Below are 18788 nucleotides of genomic sequence, written 5' to 3'. Positions count from 1 at the left end.
TACTGTAATTTAATATTTCACTCTGATCTTATTTTTATTATTATATTTATTATTTTACTCTGTTTATTACTACAGTAGAGTCTCACTTATCCAAGCTTCGCTTATCCAAGGGTCTGGATTATCCAAGCCATTTTTGTAGTCAATGTTTTCAATACATTGTGATATTTTGGTGCTAAATTCGTAAATACAGTAATTACAACATAACATTACTGCGTATTGAACTACTTTTTCTGTCAAATTTGTTGTTAAACATGATGTTTTGGTGTTTAATTTGTAAAATCATAACCTAATTTGATGTTTAAAAGGCTTTTCCTTAATCCCTCCTTATTATCCAACATATTCGCTTATCCAACATTCTGCCAGCCTGTTTATGTTGGATAAGTGAGACTCTACTGTATTACATTTATTTTACTCTATTTTTATTATTATTATTAATACATTTATTATTTCATTCTGATCTTATTATTATTATGTTTATTATTTTACTCTATTTATTACTACATGTATTATTTTCCTGTCTTTGTTATTACTATTATATGTATTATTTTACTCTATTATTATTAAAAGGATACATAAGCACATTTACGTTGAAGAAGATGAGAATAATGATTTAATGAGAGTTGGACAGTCTCATCTTAAATTAGAGCTTGATGTAAATATTTAAAAACTTTTAACCTACTGATGCTTCAATTAATGTAATTTTATTGGTATCTGTTTTTATTTCTGAAATTTAGCACCCTCGGCTTATACTCGAGTCAATGTTTTCCCAGTTTTCTTGTGGTAAAATTAGGTGCCTCAACTTATATTCGAGTCGGCTTATACTCAAATATTATACAGTATATTTTCTTTTTCCTCCCTCCAGTCCATAAAAAGCCATTGCAAGAGGTGGAAATTGCCGCCATCACCCACGGCGCGCTCCAGGGCCTGGCGTACTTGCATTCTCACAACATGATCCATAGGTCGGTCCTTTGGAGGGCGGGAATTTTAGCCTGCTTGGGAACCAGCCAGTGCCTCATTTGCTCTGCAGTGTCACTGATTTAGCCCTTCCTTCTCTCCGCAGAGATATCAAGGCGGGGAATATCCTGTTGACGGAACCAGGCCAGGTGAAGCTGGCCGACTTCGGGTCCGCCTCCATCGCCTCTCCAGCCAACTCCTTTGTGGGGACGCCATATTGGTAAGAGTGCCATCCAAGCAGCTCAAAGCTACCGTGGTTGGATTTGCAGGGTTCCCTTTGAGTAGGGAAGGAGAAGAGACATCCAAACTATTCATTTTGGGAGCCCTCCCCTAGTAGCAGTAAGGTTTTGTCTCCTAAGTAATAGTAATAACAGCTGGCACAACAAAACATTGCATGGAAAGTTCCTTGACAAAATTGAAGGAAAAGCTGATAAGGAGAAGACCTGGCTCTGGCTCACGAATGGGACCCTGAAGAAGGAGACAGAAGGCCTGATCCTTGCAGCCCAGGAGCAAGACATCAGGACAAAGGCAATCAAGGCCAAAATCGAAAAATCAGCTGATGACCCAAAATGCAAGGAAACCGACGAAACCATTGATCATATCCTCAGCCGCTGTAAGAAAATCGCACAGACAGACTACAAACAGAGGCACAACTCTGTGGCCCAAATGATTCATTGGAATTTATGCCTCACGTACCACCTCCCAGCAGTAAAGAACTGGTGGGATCACAAACCTGCAAAAGTATTGGAAAATGAGCACGCAAAGAAACTGTGGGACTTCCGAATCCAGACCGACAAAGTTCTGGAACACAACACACCAGACATCACAGTTGTGGAAAAGAAAAAGGTTTGGATCATTGATGTCGCCATCCCAGGTGACAGTCGCATTGACGAAAAACAACAGGAAAAACTCAGCCGCTATCAGGACCTCAAGATTGAACTTCAAAGACTCTGGCAGAAACCAGTGCAGGTGGTCCCAGTGGTGATGGGCACATTTGGTGCCGTCCCAAAAGATCTCAGCCGGCATTTGGAAACAATAGACATTGACAAAATTACGATCTGCCAACTGCAAAAGGCCACCCTACTGGGATCTACACACATCATCCGAAAATACATCAAACAGTCGTAGACACTTGGGAAGTGTTCGACTTGTGATTTTGTGATACGAAATCCAGCATATAGATCTTGTTTGCTGTGTCATAACAAAATAATAATAATAATAATAATACATCACACAGTCCTAGATACTTGGGAAGTGTTCGACTTGTGATTTTGTGATACGAAATCCAGCATATCTATCTTGTTTGCTTTGTCACAATAAAATAATAATAATAATAATAATACATCACACAGTCCTAGACACTTGGGAAGTGTTCGACTTGTGATTTTGTGATACGAAATCCAGCATATCTACCTTGTTTGCTGTGTCATACAATAATAATAATAATAATAATAATAATAATAATAATAATAATAATAAACTTATTTGTACCCCTCCACCGTCTCTCAGGGTGACTCACAGAGCCTATTTCTTTCTAGGATGGCCCCGGAAGTCATTCTAGCCATGGACGAAGGGCAGTACGACGGGAAAGTGGACGTCTGGTCTCTTGGGATCACGTGTATCGAATTAGGTGAGCCACCTCTGCAAATGCCCCAAGAACACGGGGAAAATGTCATCTACACGCAGGATATTTTTTCCTACATCACGCGAGAACCCCCTTTAAGCCTTTCTTTTTTAAATTTGCAGCCGAAAGGAAGCCGCCTCTGTTCAACATGAACGCAATGAGTGCCTTATACCACATAGCGCAGAATGAGTCCCCAACACTCCAGTCCAACGAATGGTAAGAAAGGGGGTGGCCGTGTTTGTCTTGATCCACAAACAACTGATTCCTAAGGGGGTGGTTTTGTTCTGGCGATGTATCGAGATGTTTTTGGCCCGTTCCTTCCTCTGAAACAGGGCCCGTTTCAATCCCTTTCCGCTGTCTCCTCTCCCCCTTTCCTTAGGTCTGATTATTTCCGAAACTTTGTAGATTCTTGCCTCCAGAAAATCCCCCAAGACAGGCCGACGTCGGAGGAACTCTTGAAGGTCAGTTAGACACATCGGAAACTCACATTAGTTATTAAATTACATCTTTTTAGCTTGCGCACAATGTCGATTCCAAACCTAACCTTTGCAAGCTGCTTCTGAGCCTGCCAGAAAAAGGTGGGGTATAAGCACAATCTAGTAATATTAAAGTTTCACATATTATTTAAATAATACCATCGACTTTCATTTCATCCCAGATGCCAGATAAATGTAGTTTCCAATTGCTTGAGAGTTCCTGTTAAAAAATCGGCATTACTAATACCATATGCCATAGTATAGGTAAAGGTTTTCCCCTGACGTTAAGTCCAGTCGTGACCGACTCTTGGGGTTGGTGCTCATCTCCATTTCTAAGCCAAAGAGCCGGCATTGTCCGTAGACACCTCCAAGGTCATGTGGCCGGCAAGACTGCATGGAGCACCGTTACCGTCCTGCCGAAGCAGTACCTATTGGTCTACTCACATTTGCATGTTTTCGAACTGCTAGGTTGGCAGGAGCTGGGGCTAACAGTGGGAGCTCACCCTGGTCCCGGGATTTGAACCTGGGACCTTTTGGTCCGCAAGTTCAGCAGATCAGCGCTTTAACACACTGAGCCACCAGAGGCCCCATTCCATAGTATAATGTACCATAAAACTCTGCCTTGACTTGATATATGAATATAGAAATACAGTCTTTAAAAGTGAATTAAGATAAACTTAACTTCAGGCAGCACAGTCGTACTGCATGATACAAACAGCTTTGTGAAGGCAGTATGCAATTTTAGTGAAAGGGCAGTTAAACTGATTTTATTTTAATTTTTTTTTAGAATTATATGAAGTATTCTTTCTTTGATTTTATTTTTTGGCTGGTTGCCGAAGAGTTCCAGTAACAGTAGAGTCTCATTTATCCAAGACTTACTTATCCAAGGTTCTGGATTTTTGTAGTCAATGTTTTCAATATATTGTGATATTTTGGTGCTAAATTCATAAATACAGTATTTACAACATAACATTACTGCGTATTGAACTACTTTTTCTGTCAAAGTTGTTGTATAACATGATGTTTTGGTGCTTAATTTGTAAAATCATAACCTAATTTGATGTTAAATAGGCTTTTCCTTAATCCCTTCTTATTATCCAAGATACTCGCTTATTCAAGGTTCTGCCGGATAAGTGAGACTCTACTGTACAGTCTTTAAAAGTGAATTAAGATAAACTTAACTTCAGGCAGCGCAGTCATACTGCATGATATAAACAGCTTTGTGAAGGCAGTATGCAATTTTAGTGAAAGAGCAGTTAATTTGATTTGATTTTAATTTTTCTTGGAATTATTTGAAGTATGATTTCTTTGATTTTATTTTTTGGCTGGTTGCCGGAAAGTTCCAGTTACTTCAGTTCCAGTTATTATTACTGTAATAATGTTACTTGACTTCTAGTCAAGTGAAAGTTATTACTGTAATAATGTTAGTAGCAGCATTAGAAAGGATAACAGTATGTAATCAAATCTGAAAAAAAAATCTGTTCTTGGTTTGAAAGTGTTATTTCCTGTTTAATTGTGCGGTCCTTGCTTTGAAAGCAGTGGTTCTACTCCAGAAACGTCTCCAGTAGAGCTGGTGGGAGTTATAGCCCCAACTCATCTGGAGAGCCATCGTTTTCCCTCTCCTGCCGTCAACACATTCCTTCTGCCCTCTTTCCCGTTTTAGCACGTGTTTGTCCAGCGGGAGCGCCCCGAAACGGTGTTGATAGAGCTGATCCAGAGGACCAAGGATGCCGTCAGAGAGCTGGACAACCTTCAGTACCGCAAGATGAAGAAGCTGCTGTTCCAGGAGGCACACAACGGACCGGCGGTGGAAGCCCAAGAAGAAGAGGAGGTAACGCCATTGGGGACCATGCGGGGAGGATGGAGAATCAGCACAACGTTCTTGAGAAGCTCCTTTGTTGTCCTTCTAAAACAAATCATTATCCAAGCTGTGATGGCTAAGCAATTTCTGGCTTCTTGTGGGTTGGATGTGAGATCATTCCTAGCATACTGTCCTCGTACTATCCAGAAGATCCGAATGGTCCAAAATGTGGCGGCCAGGCTGCTAGCGGGATCATCTATAAGATCTCATATTTCACCGATTCTGAAACAATAGAACATCTGATCTCTTACAAGATCCTGATCCTGACATTTAAAGCTTGAAATGGCCAAGGACCATTATATCTTAGGGACCGCCTCATTCCTTTTTTCCATCAGTAGTCACCACGATTCTCCCAGGAAAATCTATATGTACTGGGCCCTAGGGAGGTACACCTGGAAGCTACAAGGCGTAGAGCCTTTTCGGCCTAGGCTCCAATTCTGTGGAACTCATTGCCTCCATATGTTAGAGCAATGTCGGAGTTGTGACCTTTTGGAAAAGCGCTCAAGACTTGGCTGTTTGGTTGTGCATTTAAGTAAATCAGATCTAATTTGCCAAATAGTCACTGTTGAATGTTTTTATGTTGAATGTTTTTATATTGTGGAATGATATTTTAAATTGTAAGTCGCTTGGAGCACTCTGGTGGAGAGCAACTAATTAAGAAATAAAGTGAAGTGAAGTGAAGTCTTCCACGCTTCCATAGAATCCTAGAGTTGGAAGTTACAATCTGATCCTTCCCAAGAGATGGCCAACCAGCCTCTGTATAAAGACTTCTATAGAATCCTAGAGTTGAAACAGAACCTCAAAGGCCATCCAGTCCAACTCTCTTCTGCCAGGCAGGAAGATACCATCCAATATCTCCCAGCAGATGGCCAACCCCTGTTTAAAGACTTCCACAGAATCCTAGAGTTGGAAGACACCCCCAAAGGCCATCCAGTCCAGCTCTTCTGCCAGGCAGGAAGACACCATCTAATCCCTCCCAACAGATGGTCATCCAGCCTCTGCTAAAAATCATAGACCCCAGGGGCTATCCAGTCCACCTGGACGTGAGTTTCCGTTCCTTATGATGGTTTGTTTTGCCGATCCTCCCAGGAGCAGGAGCATGGTGTGGGCCGGACGGGGACGGTGAACAGTGTGGGCAGCAACCAGTCCATCCCCAGCATGTCCATCAGCGCCAGCAGCCAAAGCAGCAGCGTCAACAGCCTCCCGGATGCCTCCGACGACAAGAGTGAGCTAGACATGATGGAGGGCGACCACACCGTGATGTCCAACAGCTCCGTCATCCATCTGAAACCGGTAATTGGGAGCAGGAAGCCCTGGCAGGGCATTGAATGGATGGTGCAAGCTCAGTCTTGGGGGGAACATTGATTCTAAGATGTACTTAAATATATAAGATGCACCTTCGGTTCTAGGCATGCCCTGTTTTTCAAGATGGAAATGCTTCTTGTTCTTCTCTCCAGGAGGAAGAAAGCTACAGGGAGGATTCAGAGTCGAGGGCGAGAGGCTCGGAGCCCCAGTCCCCGCCACAGGCCTCCCGGCACCGGTCCCACTACCGCAACCGCGAGCACTTTGCCACCATACGCACAGCATCCCTGGTGGGTAGGCCTCTGCTCCCGGTCCTCTCCTCCGAAGGCTGTCTCTCCCCTTCCCTTGACCATGGCTTTGGTCCCTTTGTGCCTCTCGCAGGTGACGCGGCAGATGCAGGAGCACGAGCAGGACTCGGAGCTGCGGGAGCAGATGTCCGGCTACAAGCGCATGCGGCGGCAGCACCAGAAGCAGCTCATGGCCCTGGAGAACAAGCTCAAGACTGAGATGGACGAGCACCGCCTCCGCCTGGACAAGGACCTCGAGACCCAGCGCAACAACTTCGCTGCGGAGATGGAGAAGCTCCTCAAGAAGCATCAGGCCGCCATGGAGAAGGAGGTAGGCGCTTCACCTGCAGTCCTTCTTGTGGGTTTCCGTTTCTCTAATTGAGTAACCGTTGTTCTTTTTAGTCCAGTAAGTCAATGTATCCATGTTTTTAATGTCCAAAAGCCTCTCTAACCACATCAATTTGGTAGGTTTATTTAACCCTTTCCGATTCCTGGCTATCGCTGCTGTCACTGCATATGTAAATATTTTTTTCTTTGTTCTCTTTTTCTTTAAAAGAATTGATTTCTCCACTAATTGGTATGTTGAGTAAGTCTAAGAGGTAAAATTCAGGTTTAAAGTCAAATTCCATATTTAAGAGTTTTTTACATTCCATATGGATAGTTTTCCAATAATTGTTAGTTATTTTACAGTTCCACCACATGTGGAAATAGGAGCCCACTTGATCTTTACACCACCAGCATTTATTATCTAAATTACTATACATTTGGCTGAGTTTTTTGGGAGTTAAGTACCATCTAAGGATGGTCTTAAGCCAGTTTTCTTTCAAATCAGTAGAGTAACAGTATTTTATTTTTTTATTCCAAATGTTTTCCCACTCATCCATTGTTATTGATCTACCTATATTTCTAGACCACTTCAACAGAGAATTTTTGATTATTTCACTTTGGGTGCTCCACTCTAATAATTTATTATATAGTAATGTTATAATTTTCTTATTTCTAGTAAGTAGATTATCCCAGAAATTACTATTCATATTGAATCCCCTAATTTTGTATTTTTTTTATAAATTTCTTTTAATTGATGGTATTGAAACCACGAAATATTCTTGTAGTCTTTCTGGATTTCCTCCAGGTTTTTAATGGGAGGTGTATCTGTGGAGTTATTTCTTTCTTAATTAATTCCCTATACGTTGGCCATTTTTTCCACCCAAGTAGTCTTCGTTGATATGCCTCTAAGGGAGACAGCCATAGGGGAGTTTTTTCGTAGAAGAATGTTTTATATTTTGTCCAATACACATAATTTCTATTTACAGGCCAAAGTCATGGCCAACGAGGAGAAGAAGTTCCAGCAGCACATCCAAGGCCAGCAGAAGAAGGAGCTCAACAGCTTCCTAGAGTCACAGAAAAGAGAGTATAAGCTTCGCAAAGAGCAACTCAAAGAGGTAAATATGGGCCAAGGCTGTGGCGGTGCATTTTCTTACTGCAGATCCCACAACGACAAGCCCACCCTCTTCCTCTCTTTTCCGCAGGAGCTGAGCGAGAACCAGAGCACGCCCAAGAAGGAGAAGCAGGAGTGGCTCTCCAAGCAGAAGGAGAACATCCAGCACTTCCAGGCCGAGGAGGAGGCCAACCTCTTGCGGCGCCAGAGGCAGTACCTGGAGCTGGAGTGCCGCCGCTTCAAGAGGAGGATGCTCCTGGCCCGGCACAACCTGGAGCAGGACCTCGTCCGGGAGGTGGGTCACGGAGGGAAGGAAGGCCTTGCTTTGCTGCCCCAGGATGATTTCCAGCTTGTGCAAATTGACACGTCTCTTTGACAGGAGCTGAACAAGCGCCAGACGCAGAAGGACCTGGAGCATGCCATGCTGCTGCGGCAGCACGAGTCCATGCAGGAGCTGGAGTTCCGGCACCTGGGCACCATCCAGAAGATGCGCTGCGAGCTCATCCGCCTCCAGCACCAGACGGAGCTCACCAACCAACTGGAGTACAACAAGCGGCGGGAGCGGGAGCTGCGGCGCAAGCACGTCATGGAGGTCCGGCAGCAGCCCAAGAGCCTCAAGGTGCGCTGGTCGGATCTCTAGTCATGGCTTGGCCCCGTTCACTTTTAATACATCTGAGTCTGTGCCTTCCAGTCGGATGTTGACTCATGGAGACCCTATAGATTTTGTAGGTTTTCTAGGAGAAACTAGAGATGGTTTTGCCTCTGAAAGAGAACCTACAGTGCCTGGTACTCCTTGACAGTCAATCAATATAATAATAATAATAATAATAATAATAATAATAATAATAATAATAATAATAATAATGGATTTCGTTTCACAAAATCACAAGTCGAACACCTCCCAAGTGTCTAGGACTGTGTGATGTATTTTCGGATGATGCATGCAGATCCCAGCATATCTATCTTGAAATCCAGCATATCTATCTTGTTTGCTGTGTCATACAATAAAATAATAATAACACATCACACAGTCCTAGATACTTGGGAAGTGTCCGACGGGTGATCCAATACAGCAGCCAGCAGAGTGTCTGCTGTGGACTCATCTTGCTGTATTTCAAATAATAATAATAATAATAATAATAATAATAATAATAATAATACATCACACAGTCCTAGACACTTGGGAAGTGTTCGACTTGTGATTTTGTGACACGAAATCCAGTATATCTAGTTTGCTGTGTCATACAATAATAATAATCATAATGATAATAATACACCACACAGTCCTAGATACTTGGGAAGTGTCCGACGTGTGATCCAATACAACAGCCTATAGGTTAGTATTCCTTGGCAATCTATCAATCGTTATAATCTCTTACTACAGTGCTTGATATTCCTTAACAATCAATATAACAACAACCTACTATACCTGGTATTCCTTATCAAGCAATATAATAGTAATTGTAACAACAACAACAAATACTATTGTTTATTTGCTACCAGCCTCTCCTTTCAGCTCGAAAGGTTATTGCCCCAGTCCAAGGCCAAAGAGCTATAAAATATCAAGAATCTTACAGTTCAGCGTAAATAAGGAAGGATAGAAACTAAATAAAGGTTATTATCATGATCCCACAAATAATAAAAACGCTATAAATGACATAGAGCAATCCAAGGCATGGTTTTGGAACAGGGCTGTGGGCAACCGCTTGGTGCTCCTGACCTTTTGTGGGCCTTAGTCCGACTCTTTTCCCGGCTCTTTTTCCCCAGTCGAAGGAGCTCCAGATCAAGAAGCAGTTCCAGGACACTTGCAAGATCCAGACGCGGCAGTACAAGGCCCTGCGCAACCACCTGCTGGAGACCACCCCCAAGAGCGAGCACAAGGCCGTCCTGAAGCGGCTCAAGGAGGAGCAGACCCGCAAGTTGGCCATCCTGGCGGAGCAGTACGACCACAGCATCAACGAAATGCTCTCCACGCAGGCCGTGAGTCTCCTCCTCCTCCCTTTTCAGGGTGCTGGGATGATCAAAAAAGCCACTTGCCCACCTATCGCCCTTCTTGTCTTGCAGCTCCGGCTGGACGAGGCGCAGGAGGCGGAGTGCCAGGTCTTGAAGATGCAGCTGCAGCAGGAACTGGAGCTGCTGAACGCCTACCAGAGCAAGATCAAGATGCAGGCCGAGGCCCAGCACGACCGGGAGTTGCGGGAGCTGGAGCAGCGGGTCTCCCTGCGCAGGGCCCTCCTGGAGCAGAAGGTAGTGGGCGGACTGGGAAAGGTGGGAAGGAAAGGGTGCCAAAGGATGAGAAGGAAAGATCAGCTCTTCTCCAACCCAGATTCTCACGTCCTTGATGGTTCCATATTGCTGCTCCTTTTTGGTCTTTGCTGCCTCCAGCATAGCGGTTAGCTGGACGCTGGGTTGTTTGATCTTGTGCCTCTTTGCAAAGCCCGTCTAATGTCATGGAGGCTCCTCGTAATTTGAAGTAAAGAATGCTTAAGTGGAGGCCGGATTGCCATCTGTTGGGAAGGATCGGATTGTGTCGTCCTGCCTAGCAGAACAGGGTTGGACTGAATTGTCTTTACTCTATGGTTCTAATATTCTATGACAAGCTGGATAGCCGTCTGTCGAGAGAGCTTTGACTGTATGTTTATACAGTAGAGTCTCACTTATCCAAGCCTCTGGATTATCCAAGCCATTTTTGTAGTCAATGTTTTCAATATATCGTGATATTTTGGTGCTAAATTAGTAAATACAGTAATTACAACATAACATGACTGCATATTGAATTACTTTTTCTGTCAAATTTGTTGATGTTTTGGTGCTTAATTTGTAAAATCATAACCTAATTTGATGTTTAATAGGCTTTTCCTTAATCCCTCCTTATTATCCAAGATATTCGCTTATCCAAGGTTCTTCTGGCCCGTTTAGCTTGGATAAGTGAGACTCTACTGTATATTGTATTATTATTATTATTATTAGTATAACATTGTATTACATTATAATATTATTATCACTATTATAAGTACAGTAGAGTCTCACTTACCCAAGCTAAACGGACCGGCAAAAGCTTGGATAAGCGAGACTCTACTGTATATATTATTTCTTCTTGCCTGGCAGAAGGGGGCTGAACTGGGTAGCCTTTGGGGGGCCCTTCCGCCTCTGACTCTTTCCCTTCCTGCCGTCATGCGCTTGCTTTGTGGGCGTTTTCCATCTGAGATCCGCCCGGTTTTCTTCTCTTCTGTTCCATCCAGATCGAGGAGGAGATGCTGGCCCTGCAAAATGAGCGCACGGAGCGGATCCGGAGCCTGCTGGAGCGCCAGGCGCGAGAGATCGAGGCCTTCGACTCGGAGAGCATGCGCCTGGGCTTCAGCAACATGGTCCTGTCCAACCTCTCCCCGGAGGCCTTCAGCCACAGCTACCCAGGGGCCTCCGGCTGGTCCCACCACCCTTCGGCGCCGCCGCACCCGGGACCGCACTGGGGACACCCTGTGATGGCGCAGGGTGTGCCGCCCCAAGCCTGGGGCCACCCGATGATGCAAGGCGGCGGAGGCGGCGGCGTTCCCCAGCCGTGGGGCCACCCTTCGGGCGCCATGGCGGGAGTGCCGCGGGGGAGCTCCCTGGGGGTGCGCAACAGCCCCCAGGCCCTGCGGCGGACGGCCTCGGGGGGCCGGACGGAGCCGGGCATGAGCCGCAGCGCCAGCGTCACCTCGCAGATCTCCAACGGGTCGCACATGTCTTACACATAATGACAACACGGAGCCGGATATGGCAACTGCGCGCCAATGTTTGGGGGGTTTTACTAATTGGGATGTCATAGTGTTTGGCCTCAGAGTTGTGTCCTCTCTCTATCTCTCTCTCTCTCTGTCTCTGGATGGCGGGTGTCCCCTTCTCTCCCAATCAGGGATTAGCCAAAACGGGGGGTCGCCCTGTACCTCTGATGTCTCTTCTGACCCCTCCTCTCTCTTCTGGCTCCGTCGTCCAAAGCGGGAGAGTAGGGAAAGAGTGTCGGCCGCGGGGAGCAAAACCAGGGGTCAGGAGAGGAGAAGCGCAGATGCTGTGGCCCCCGATTGCACTAAGAGAGCTCAGTGGCGGCACTGCACTAGTCAAACGCACCTGCCTGCAGTTGCGCATGTGTATGTGTGTGTGAGTGTGTGTAAGTAAGTACAGAAGTGGTTTTGGGGAAGGGGGATCGGCGTGTAATATTGTGACATCTCCTTCTAGTTCTTCTGCCTCAAGACAACCGCTCCCTGTGCCGCGTCTCCTCTTTCCGAACCCTTCCCAGAGGTATTTGTAACAGATGCCATAGAAGAAAACAAAGATACAAACATGCCATCGGTAGGCGAGGAGCTGCTCCTTTCTCTGACACTACATTTTTGCCACAAGGTCGGGATTTTTGTTGTTATTGTTTCAAAGCCCCCTTCTTGGGCTTGCCAACATTTTGGGCGGAAACGTCAAACCCGCGTTTTGCACATGATTGCGAAGGGGAGAACCTCTTCCCGCTATTTAATCGGCGCCTTAGCTTCTAAGGGCAACGATAGGGATCCCAGAGGGCACTAGGATTTTTTCCAACCTCAGCGCAAGAGAAGCCATGGGTTGCATTAGGAAATACGTTCGTGGAAACTTGTTCCTTTCACTACAGGCGTTTGAACGGAAAGCGAAACACTAGCGCCTCTATAGCCTTTTTTGCCTTCTAACATATCTCTAGGGCTTTTCTTCTCCGTTTTCCCCCTTGCGACGGGGTTATGTGCGCAAAACGCTCTCGAGGCGGGTCACGTTGCTGCTTGTTTTGTGTGGCCTTCTGCTTTTCAAATCAGATCGGGGGGGAAAAACACGCCAGGTCCTTAGCCCCTTCTTTGTATTGATCTGTGTCCATATTGTGCTGAAATTTTCAACATATTATGAATTTCCTTTCTAGCCATCACGAAGACACTTTCCATCCTTGAAGTCAGATGATGTCTCTCTCATTCATATATGGATGAATGGATGGGTGTGTGTGCTGAAGGATAACGATAAACACTGCAAGTCAATGTAATATCCTATTTTAAATATATAGAAGTTTAGGCCACATTGATCCACAGGAAACATTATTTTCATGGGGACTTGGAGGTATGTTTGCCCTGTTTTTAGGCCTAGGAGAAGCCTTTTTAAAGGCACCTTTAAAAACCTTGGTCTATTGTTTTGCCATGTGCCACCCTTTGCTCGCAGGTTTTGCTTTTAGGCCGCCCCATATTTATAACATGGTGCTATCAGAGAATGTATTTACGCTGGGCAACTTGGAGAGGTTTTATTTCCCCTTTCCTTCCCTGCTCATCCCAGATACACGCACAGACCCAAACCAACATCTGTGTTATTTTGAGCAGAACTGTGGTGTAACCGTTCCCATCTTTGTACGATAATACTGACCAGACCCATGCCTGTTCGGTGTATTAATAGTGTTCTAATTGAAAACATTTGCAAAAACTAAATGTGTGGATAAAGTCGGAGAAATGTCAAGAGCAAATGAAATATTTTGGAAAATGTGTTTCGTTTTAGTCTGCGGATAATGTGTTTTCTGAGAGTCCTGTGCATTTCCGTACAAATTTGAGGCTTTCTTTTTCTACTTTCCAGTTCGAGTTTGAGGCTTTCTCAATCTACTTGTTAGCTTTGTTCGTTGTTCTCACCTTCCTGGTGTGTTTTGTTTTGTTCTCGTCCTCCCGTTCCCTTTCTTGAAACAAGAGCTTTCTCCTGAAAATAGTAAGTGTCCATCTCTTTCCCCAGCTTCTTTTCCATATCCTTCAAGGTGGAATGATCACTTACAATAATCATTAAGAAATGACGGAGGATTGAGGCATAAGAGTTGAGGACAAGCATATTCATTTGGCACCACTTTTCCATTCGGCAGCTGTTGGAAAGCTTGACATCCAAGTGCCATTTTTAAATAATCTTTAATAATAATTGCTTTTTTCTTCCTGTATCAAGAGCCATATCAGGGTGAGATGAGAGGAAAAGTCTGAGAAAATGACTGCTTCCTTTTCTTCCAACTTTCCCTAAAAGTTGAGCAGCAGAGGCATCCGTTTCGTAAGAATAGGTTCCCAACGACTTACAGAATTATATTCTCAGATCTTGTTTTGCAATCGCTACCTCTTCAGACTCTTCTTTTCCTCGTGATTCCCTAAATCCATCTCGACAGAACTAGGAAGGATTGGGGTATTCCTATTATCTGAGGAGCTATTTCCTAATGAATGATGCGCCAAAACGGGGAGAAATGTCTGTCCCAAAGGCATCTAAGTCTATGTGTAGATGTGTCTTCTTGCACCTGTTCTCCTGGGCCTCTTGCTCTTTAATATTGCTGATTCGAAGCCAATAAACCCAGGTTTTAATTTCTTCTTAAGCCTCTGCGATCCTTCATTCTGGCCTGGTGCGAGATGTGAATGGCGTACATTTTAGCATTAAAGCAACCGCTCGCTTGGAGATCCTTTTAAAAACACAACAACCAAGGCTTGACGTCTAATGTGCTATTAAGACACACAAAAGCATCTTGAATGTATCCTCTTTTTCTTCCCTACCTGTCCTATTTATTACGACCCCCCATATCATTATGTTTCCGCATCCATTTATAGTATCCATCTAACATTATCTTTGAATGAAAACTTTGCCAACACAGAACGCCGTTGTCTTTCTTCTTGCCATCCTCCGATCGATTTCCTCTTTTCTTCTTCCTTCGCTGGGATCTTATTTCTAAATTTCTGTTGACAGTCCGAAAAAGCAGGGTGTTCCCCTTTTGCCAACGTGTTTTATGTGTCATTGTGTGAATCGGGAGTGAGGACGAGAAGCCTTTCCGCAACGAAACGCCCCCAATTTGTGCGCCGCATTCGCTGTGAAACGAATGGCATCTTTTGGTTTTGGCAAAGGACGGCTGTGTGGAGTGAGTGCCCAGGAAAAGGGGGAATCTGGCGTATCGGGTGGTTTTTTGGGTGGGGATAAGAACACAAAGAGAATAAGAATAAGTCTTGTTTGAACCCATGGCTGCCATACCAAAAAGCCATCGAGAAGGATGAGGGCTATTCTGTGATGCCAAGAAGGAGAAAAGATGTTTTGCGATCTTAAAAGTGAGTTCCTTCCCTCCGTTTCTTGCTTGCCAAGAAGGAGAAAAGATGAAGGTGGAAAGGAGAGAAAAGCTTTCCAGGAAAGTTTGGTGCTTTTGCTTTTTTTGGGAGGGAGCCATCTTGCCAAAAAAGGAGGAGAAAAGATGGCCTTGATAATCCTTTCAAAGTGAGTTTTCTTCTCTCCGCTTCTTACTTTTTTGTTGAGCGATGTTATCAAGAAAGATGGGAGAAAAGATGAAAGTTTGAGTATCCAAAATAATCCTTTCCAGGCAAGTTGTTTCGGAAAGAAGGTGGGAGGAGGGAGCAAAACTCTGGTGTCCAAAATAATCCTTTCTGGGCAAGTTCCTTCTCTCGGTTCCTTGCTTTTTTCTTGTCAAAAGAGTAGAAGGAAAGGGAAAAGATGGGAATTTTAGTACCTGAAAATCCCTTTCCCGTTTGTTCGTTCTCTCTCTCCGCTTCTCGCTGCCAAAAGATTGGAAGGAAACGCTGGCATTTCCGGCATCCGAAGAACCCTTTCCAGGCGAACTCATCCCTTCCGATTCGTGTTTTGTTGGTTCTTATTGAACTATCTCTAAAGGTGCGTCTGATGAGCTCCTTATCCCAAAATTGCTTGAGCTTTTTTAAGGTTCGTTTTGGAGAGCGCGTCCTCCTGTTTCCATAGAAAACCAGAAAAACAGTTTTTCCTCCAAATGCGGCATCTCTTGTACGATACAGATTGTCAGTATTGCTGGTTCTTTCTTTCCGGCGCAAGACCTTACATCATAGCTCTCGTATATATATAAATATATATATATATATATAAACCTGTATGAATTGTATAGATTGTGCATTTAATAAAAGAAGCTGTTGTCGGGAGGAAGGGGAGGAGGGGTTGGTTCAGGAGATTTACAAAGATGATGACAAACCAGAGAAAAGAGATCATATGTAATATTTTGTTTGTAAGTATCCTTTGTATCATAGCAAAGGAAAATGTTTAAAATAAATGAGCTGTAATAAAGTAAGTTTAGTAAGATGGCGGGTTGGCCTGGGTTTCTTCAAGGAGCTCGGGCGGTGTTTCCTCGGCTCTTTTTCTTCCCTTTTGTGATTTTTTTTTGCAGTGATGTTATTTTTTTATTTGTTGCATTTCTATATACTGCTTTTCTCACCCCTGGGGGGACTCAAAGTGATTCAGAACATAATCAGTGGCACAAGTCAATGTATCAAATCAGCAACATATAACAATAGATTTAGACCATTAAAAACTATAAAACTATAACAACCATCACAGTTCCAATGTAACAACTTTAGATCTTGCGACAATCCCGGATTGTTTTTAACTACTTCCATATTTCCAGTTTCAATTTGTTTGCCCTCAACCAGACCGTCACAGATGCCAAGCACCAGTTCAGTTAGCAGCAGGTGGAAAGGAGCGATAGAGTTGGACGTCATTTGCACACAGATGGCATTGAAATCCAAACCTCTGGATCTCTCCCAGCGGCTTCATGTAGACGTTAAACCACATAGGGGACAATAGTGAGCATCAGCAGGACTGACGAGAAGTAACTGGAAAAGCTGACAATAAGAGGATTTGAAGATCCAACTGCAAAGACTCTGGTACAAGCCAGTCAAGATAGTACCAGTGGTGATCGGCATCTAAAGACTTGGCCAGCACGTAAACACAATCGGCACTAAGAAAACCATCGGTCAACTACAAACGGACACCCTGCTCGGATCTGCACACATTATTTGCCAATACAGTCCTAGACAATTGGGAAATGTCCGATGTGTGATCCAATACAACAGCTGGCATAGCGATAGTGTTTGCTGTGTACTCATCTTGTTGTGTATTTAATAATAATAATAAGGAAACCGATGAAACCAGTGATCATATCCTCAGTTGCTGTAAGAAAATCGCACAGACTACAAACAGACGCACAACTATGTGGCCCAAATGATTCATTGGAACTTATGCCTTAAGTACCATCTCCCAGCAGTAAAGAACTTGTGCGATCACAAACCTGCAAAAGTATTGGAAAATGAGCGCGCAAAGATACTGTGGGACTTCCGAATCCAGACTGACAAAGTTCTGGAACACAACACACCAGACATCACAGTTGTGGAAAAGAAAAAGGTTTGGATCATTGATGTCGCCATCCCAGGTGACAGTCGCATTGACAAAAAACAACAGGAAAAACTCAGCCACTATCAGGACCTCAAGATTGAACTTCAAAGACTCTGGCAGAAACCAGTGCAGGTGGTCCCGGTGGTGATGGGCACACTGGGTGCCGTGCCAAAAGATCTCAGCCGGCATTCGGAAACAATAGACATTGACAGGATTACGATCTGCCAGCTGCAAAAGGCCACCCTACTGGGATCTGTGCGCATCATCTGAAAATACATCACACAGTCCTAGACACTTGGGAAGTGTTCGACTTGTGATTTTGTGATATGAAATCCAGCATATCTATCTTGTTTGCTGTGTCATACAATAAATAATAATAATAATGATACCATAAGCCATAAGATAGTAAACTTTTGCTTATGTAGCTCTACTCCCAACTCAAGAACGCGAAACGTAATGTTGGTGGACAGGAAGAGATTTAAAGATGGGCTTAAAGCCAACCTTAAAAACTGGCATAGACACTGTGAACTGTGGTGGAGGCTTTTGAGCAGAGGCTGGATGGCCATCTGTCGGGGGTGCTTTGAATGCGATTTCCTGCTTCTTGCAGGGGGTTGGACTAGATGGCCCATGGGGTCTCTTCCAACTCTACTATTCTATGATTCTATGAACTGGGAAGCCCTGGCTCTTGAACACTCTTAACTGGAAGTCAGCTGTGACCAGCAGTGCTGCGGAGTCTGAAGAGGCACGAATGGAGGGCTTAAGGGAAAAACGTGCCAAGAGGAAGGAGCGACTGGGACCGCCTTCCACCTGGAAACCAGTGTCCTCACAGCGGTCAAGAATACATTGCTTCAGCCATCTACGGATCCATCCCCAAGACCCCACAACTGGAAGACCATTGACCTATGAGGGATCGCCTAAGTAAGTAACTAAGCCCCTCCCTTCCTGTGAGCTGGTGCCTTTCTCCAAAAAGTTCCAAGGAGATGATGATGATGATAATAATAATAATAATAATAATAATAATAATAATAATAATAATAATAATGAAGGGACCATAAGCCAGAAAATAGTAAACTTTTGTCCATGTGGCTTTGCCTCTGCATATGCCCCTCCCTTCCTGTGAGCTGGTGCCTTTCTCCAAAAAGTTCCAAGGAGATGATGATGATAATAATAATAATAATAATAATACTAAAGGGACCATAAGCCAGAAAATAGTAAACTTTTGTCCATGTGGCTTTGCCTCTGCATATGCCCCTCCCTTCCTGTGAGCTGGTGCCTTTCTCCAAAAAGTTCCAAGGAGATGATGATGATGATAATAATAATAATAATAATAGTGAAGGGACCATAAGCCAGAAAATAGTAAACTTTAGTCCATGTGGCTTTGCCTCTGCATATGCCCCTCCCTTCCTGTGAGCTGGTGCCTTTCTCCAAAAAGTTCCAAGGAGATGATGATGATAATAATAATAATAATAATAATACTAAAGGGACCATAAGCCAGAAAATAGTAAACTTTTGTCCATGTGGCTTTGCCTCTGCATATGCCCCTCCCTTCCTGTGAGCTGGTGCCTTTCTCCAAAAAGTTCCAAGGAGATGATGATGATGATAATAATAATAATAATAATAGTGAAGGGACCATAAGCCAGAAAATAGTAAACTTTAGTCCATGTGGCTT

At 44.1% G+C, this 18788-nt stretch overlaps 1 protein-coding gene across 1 annotated transcript in view; it reads left to right on the top strand.

Moving 5' to 3' along the window:
* taok1 (TAO kinase 1) overlaps window positions 1-16030 on the top strand; it is a 36526-nt gene extending 20496 nt beyond the window's left edge. Inside the window, exons 6-20 of the mRNA XM_003227167.4 lie at window positions 863-959; window positions 1061-1174; window positions 2493-2584; window positions 2701-2794; window positions 2958-3039; window positions 4718-4885; window positions 6005-6208; window positions 6373-6507; window positions 6599-6835; window positions 7818-7946; window positions 8034-8237; window positions 8322-8561; window positions 9710-9922; window positions 10007-10189; window positions 11185-16030. Of these exons, the coding sequence (XP_003227215.1) occupies window positions 863-959; window positions 1061-1174; window positions 2493-2584; window positions 2701-2794; window positions 2958-3039; window positions 4718-4885; window positions 6005-6208; window positions 6373-6507; window positions 6599-6835; window positions 7818-7946; window positions 8034-8237; window positions 8322-8561; window positions 9710-9922; window positions 10007-10189; window positions 11185-11679 (2687 nt within the window). The 3' untranslated portion in view covers window positions 11680-16030. The remainder of the gene's footprint in view (window positions 1-862; window positions 960-1060; window positions 1175-2492; window positions 2585-2700; window positions 2795-2957; window positions 3040-4717; window positions 4886-6004; window positions 6209-6372; window positions 6508-6598; window positions 6836-7817; window positions 7947-8033; window positions 8238-8321; window positions 8562-9709; window positions 9923-10006; window positions 10190-11184) is intronic.
* The last annotated feature ends 2758 nt before the right edge of the window (window positions 16031-18788 follow it).

This window comes from Anolis carolinensis, unplaced genomic scaffold (assembly GCF_035594765.1).
Source record: "Anolis carolinensis isolate JA03-04 unplaced genomic scaffold, rAnoCar3.1.pri scaffold_7, whole genome shotgun sequence".
In the NCBI taxonomy this organism is placed as follows: domain Eukaryota; kingdom Metazoa; phylum Chordata; class Lepidosauria; order Squamata; family Dactyloidae; genus Anolis; species Anolis carolinensis.
This window is presented reverse-complemented; position numbering and strand designations above follow the sequence as displayed.